This window comes from Nyctereutes procyonoides, unplaced genomic scaffold, assembly GCF_905146905.1.
Source record: "Nyctereutes procyonoides isolate TBG_1078 unplaced genomic scaffold, NYPRO_anot_genome, whole genome shotgun sequence".
Taxonomy (NCBI): domain Eukaryota; kingdom Metazoa; phylum Chordata; class Mammalia; order Carnivora; family Canidae; genus Nyctereutes; species Nyctereutes procyonoides.
The window spans coordinates 49,718,278-49,724,085 of NW_026575135.1; the positions used below are offsets into that span (position 1 = coordinate 49,718,278).

The 5,808-nt window shown below is 41.0% G+C and overlaps 1 protein-coding gene across 1 annotated transcript; it reads right to left on the minus strand.

Moving 5' to 3' along the window:
* Positions 1 to 860: 860 nt before the first annotated feature.
* LOC129495258 (G2/mitotic-specific cyclin-B1-like) lies at positions 861 to 2,135 on the minus strand. The gene is given in 3 exon segments (XM_055302748.1): positions 861 to 1,740; positions 1,742 to 1,946; positions 1,949 to 2,135. Coding segments are annotated over 3 exon segments (1,272 nt in total).
* Positions 2,136 to 5,808: the final 3,673 nt, after the last annotated feature.

The following is a 5,808-nucleotide window of genomic DNA, read 5'->3' on the forward strand; positions in this document are numbered from 1 at the left end:
AGAACCTGGAGAACCCAGCATATAGAAAGGAAAGTATGTTATTTAATGAAAAATACTTCTGTCTGTAGGAGCAAAGAGGAAAAGTAATGTGAAGGTCACCAGCAGAATGGTGGAATATGCTGTGGCATATCCGTACGATGGAATGGAATGCCCATATCCAGGCAAGGCCTCTACATGTTAGAAGAAATTGCTTTTGTAGAGAATGATCCCATTTCTTAGAAATTCCTCTAACTTTTAGATACTGTTGTATGTTTTGAGGATCCTCTTTCATTTGATCAATAAAATGAAAAAATAAAGTAGGATTAGAATATAAAGTTCTTATTTTTCCAAGTGAAAAAAATGGTGCTAGCTACAATTGATAATTTAAAAAATAGTGGTAGAAGTAAAAACTACCTAAGAGTTATGGCTGCAACCCAGAAGAAACAGAAAACGGGGGGGTCTAGAGGTTAAGTGGCAGACTTTTAAGCAGAACGAGGCTGCATATTCTCCAAGATGATTGGGCTTATGAGCAATATGCCCTACAGAAGGGCTTTAAATGCCTTCATGACCGTAGTAATCCATATTAAGAAAGCAAAGCCAGATACATAAAACAACAACCACACAAATAACAATTACGTATGTGAGTTGGGTCCCGATAAACTGAAAAGCACTTCTTATACTCCCCATCAGACCTTTAACACAACTTTTAGGTTATCCTCAAGTAGAAAAGTAGCCACATTCAAATGAGCTAAGGTATAAGAAGTTAAAAAGGACTACAAGCTTTATTAAAAGTAAGTAAAGGTAACATATAATATATACAGATGGCACATGGTGCCAATTTTATTTGCAGATATTACAATACCCCAATGCATGTTTACAAGTTACACCTTTGCCACAGCCTTGGCTAAATCTTGAACTACTGCAGAATTTAGCTGTGCCAGAGTGCTGATATTAGCATGCTTGGAGGCGGCATACTTGTTCTTGATAGTCATGTGCTTTATAAGCCCACAATTCACCATGACCATATTCTTAGCCAGGTGTTGCATAACATTTAGATGGGATTCTTCGATGTATGACAGATAATGCTGTAGAGTTGGTGTCCATTCACCATTATCGAGAATTTTCAGTGCTAAGCAAAAAGCTCCTGCTGCAATCTGAGAAGGAGGAAAGTGTACCATATCGTAGTCCAACATAGATTGTTCCATCAGGTATTTGGCCAAAGTATGTTGCTCAACATCAACCTCTCCAATCTTAGACACTCTCCAAAGGAAATGCAGGGGCAGAGGGCGGCCCAGATCAAAATTTAAAGATCTTAGAATCTTCATTTCCATCTGTCTGATTTGGTGTTTAGTGTAAGTGTTGTCAGTCACAAAGGCAAAGTCACCAATTTCTGGAGGGTACATTTCCTCATATTTGCTTGCAATAAACATGGCAGTGACACCAACCAGCTGCAGCATCTTCTTGGGCACACAGTTATTCTGCATGAACCAATCAATAATGGAAACAGTCACGTACATGGTCTCCTGCAGTAACCTGAATTTCATTTGAACCTGTACTAGCCAGTCAATTAGGATGACTCTCATGTTTCCAGTGACTTCACGACCCAGTAGGTATTTTGGTTTGACTGCGTGTTCTTCCTCAAGTTGTCTCAGATAAACATAAATATCTTTTGCATATTCACTACAAAGGTTTGGATCAGCTCCATCTTCTGCATCTACAACATTCACTGCAAGAATTACATCAGAGAAAGCCTGACAGATATTCTTCTGCAGGGGCACATCCAGATGTTTCCATCGGGCTTGGAGAGGGAGTATCAACCAATACAGGCTCAGGCGAAAGTTTTTCTTCTTTAACCGGCTCAGGTTCCAGCTCTGGTTCTGGCACAGGGACAGGGACAGGGACAGGCTCGGGTGCCTTCTCCAGAGGCTTTGGTATTTTTTTAGCAATGACTTTTCCAGGAACCGCACTTTTGCTTCCTTTTTGGCCTGTGGTTGTTCACTGACTTTGTTACCAACGTCTCCCAGAGCAGTTCTTGGCCTCGGGCTGGGCTTGGAGGCTGCAGCAGAGGCCAGAGGCACCCGCTTCGCCCCTGCCATACCGATCTTCGCCTCGTTTTCAACATTAACTTTTGTGTTCCTGGTGACCCGGAGCGCCATGGCCGTGTCTTCACGGGGGGGGGGGGAGAGGAGAGCACGGGAGCCGCCGCCGACCTGGAGCCCGGAGCCGAGGCCTGCGGGCCAACAGCCGGTCCTCCGCAGCACACCGAAAAACCACTTTGGACAATGCCCAGAGGTCCCTCTATTTTGCCAGGTGTGTGGGTGACACTGTGTGTAGTACGTAGCATGAAGGCTCTGGCATTTCTCATTCCCATGCATTTATTCACACATTTATCCATCCGCAAATGGGTAGTGAGCACCTACTAACTGTCTGGCATTGTGCTAAGCTTATAAAGAAAATGGTGAGCAAAATCAGATATTGTCCCTGCCTCTCTGAGCTGGGACTCAACATTTTTGTGCCAATCTGATAAGTGTGTACTGATCTCTGATTGTGGTTTTAATTTTTATTCCCCAGATTACCAATGAGGTTGAGTGTCTTTTCATGTGGGCATCCACTAAAATGCCTTATGGAAGGGGACAAAATAAACAGACCTGTGTTTCTGTTAGGGTTGCTCTGGCTCTGGTATGGAGAATGGACTGGAAGGAACCAGCCAAGAGACTGGTTGGCAGCTCAGGACAGGGGCAGAGACAAACCATCAGATTCTCAGGGAAATTCAGGAGATAGAATTGAGAATAGTATTTCCAGATTCCTGAAGCTCTTTAGGATTTGAAAAGAAGAAATTGGAAACCTGGGAATGCTCTGCAATTTCTGAAATCATAGGTTTTTCTTTTGCTTTTTTCTTTCTTTCTTTTGTTTTTTCTTTCTTTCTTTCTTTCTTTCTTTCTCTCTCTCTCTCTCTCTCTTTCTTTCTGTCTTTCTTTCTTTCTTTCTTTTTTAAATCAGAGGTTTCTCTTAAAATACTTCCAACATTCTTTATACTCCTTAATCACTCTTACAGTTTTCTGAAAAATTTGTCTGGTATGTAAGAATAAATAAAAAAAATAAGAAAATTTAACTGCAATGTCTTTACAAAGAACTGTAGCTTGTAGCAACATTCACTGGGAAAATGCCAGCAAATGTTTTAAGATAGTATTCCAATAATGTAGCATTCAGATCTCCTGGCAAGATTAAAGACACTACAGAGAATCACATGTCAAAATCACCAATTTAAGCACTTCATTTGTTTGCAAAACTCGTTATTTCTTGGAACATCACTCACTGGTTTTGTATAAAGTATACTACGGATATAAACTTATTAATGTTCATTTTGTTTTCAGGGATGACTCACCATTAGCAGCGGACAAGGCCAGGGACACACAAACACAGCAACAGCGACTAGAGGAGCAGAGTAGATTGTGATCATCCAGGCTCCCAGAAATGTCCTCCTCAACCTTTCTCCTTTTCAGCTTCCGCTCTTGCTTTAAACTTGAAGTCAGCAGATGATTCCTCCCAACCAGTAATGCCTCTGTTACGTATTAAGTTTTAAATCTCAAAGGAGATTTGTAATACTTGTTTCCCATTTTCCTGACTTCTGGATCAAAATTTTTTTCCCCTCAAAAGTGGGGATTCAGAAAACTGCAAATTCCCTGAGAAATGCTGTGAAGGAATTTCACTGTGGAAACAAGGGGCTTGAGGTGCGCTGGCTTGCTAAACAGTCTAGCTGACGGGGGTGCTGATAAATCTTGCACCCGGGCAGCCCCGGTGGCGCAGCGGTTTAGCGCCGCCTGCAGCCTGGGGCCTGATCCTGGAGACCCGGATCGAGTCCCACGTTGGGCTCCCTGCATGGAGCCTGCTTCTCCCTCTGCCGGTGTCTCTGCCTCTCTCTCTCTCTCTCTCTCTCTGTGTCGCTCATGAATGAATAAATAAAATCTTAAAAAAAAATCTTGCGCCCATTTCTGTCTGTGTTCTCTCCATCCTTAAGACTGGCTGGTCATCATGGGGCAGGTCAACAATTAACACAATGACATAAATAACCAACCCCACCCTGTTATCCAAAATTTCCCAACAACAAACTCTTAATCTTCTTTGAAAAAGTAATACACCTTTAGAAAGAGCATGGAACAGGGGCCCCTGGGTGGCTCAGTGATTGAGCGTCTGCCTTTGCTCAGGTCATGTTCCCAGGGTCCAGGGATTGAGTCTTATACTGGGCCTCCTATGGGGAGTCTGCTTCTCCCTCTGACTATGTCTCTGCCTCTCTCTGTGTCTCTCGTAAATGAATGAATGAATGAATAAATAATCTTTAAAAAAAGAAAAGAAAAAGTAATACACCTTTAGAAAGAGCACAGAATATACCAGAACACAAGTTTCCTCTCAAATCTAGGACTTTTCCCATGGGACTGTCAAACCCTGGACTTGGGAAGGAGACAAGATGGGTCAGCTAGAGATCTGAGCATGATTCTCAGGATTATTATTATTATTATTATTATTATTATTATTCTGAGGATAATTTTCTGTTAGACATAATACCAAATTGTTCTTCAGTTTCAGCCCTAAAACAAAATATTTTGCTCAGTCAATGCTACTAAAGATTAGGTGATTGACAGCTTGAAAGCATGGCTAAGTGTGTCATACTGAAGTACACAGGGTTTTAAAGATAGGACCAAGATACAGACATTAATACAGAAATGAGATGAATCAATTTAGATTTTGTTTTATAAAATCTAATTTGATTATCTTCACTGACAATAAACAGAGTCCCTAAATCACCAAATAATCTCAGTCTTTTCCTTGGGTTCTGGATCCAAACAGGATTTCCCCCAAGATGCATTTAAAGATTCAGAGCCGAGATGAAGGCAGAGACTGGAGAGTAAGTCTGTTGGCTTATGGCCGTGGCCCCTGGCAAAGTTTCTAATAGCAGTGTCTTCTCCAGGTATTTTTCCAGAACTGCGACAAGTATGTTTATCTGGGAATGTGTGGCAGTTCACAGTGCTGAAACCTATACTGGGGCTGGGCAGACACTGGGCCATTTACCACTCATTCATTAAGGAACCAAGCAACCCCTGAGCACCTGGCATGGCCCCTTTTGTTCTAGTGCATTTGTCACAGCTTTCCCCGTGGGGAAATATTTTTCAGACTGTGTAGGAATATGAAAACTGGGAAGAAAATGAACACAGCAGACAGCAGAGGAATACAACGTGCTAGGAGAATCTTAAAGACTCACAGCTATTTATGGATCTTGAAATAAATGGCCTTCCTCTGATTGGAAGAGGCACTTCTAAGAGAACTTAAAAAAAAAAAAAAAAAGGACAAGAGATTGGTGTGAAGAGGGAAAAATTATCTAAGACCTGTCTGTCTGGTATAATTTTTTTTTCCTTAGGAAAAAAAATCAGAATTGCCACATTATCACATGTACCCAAAGGAAAAAAAAAAAGTTATTTGAAAAGGTGGCAGATTTCTTAAAAAGGTTTCTTTTTCCTTTTTTTCTTTCTTTTTTGAGGCTAGAGATAAAAATCAAGAAACTGATTGAAAATAGCAAAAGAAATGTTTGGCTTGCTGATCTATTTAAAGGTTGGAGTTTATTTTCCAAGGGCATCTGTGGTTAGAGAAGTCAGACACCGTGTCACTGTATTCTTAGAAGACATTATGTGCTGGAACAACTGGGAAATACTTCCACAATTCTACTCATTCATTTTTTTTTAGAGTATGAATTAATTATTTGAAACCAGTTCATGCTCATTTTAGGAAATCAATGCAATTAAATAAAAACAGGGTAACAGAAATAGGCAATCAGAA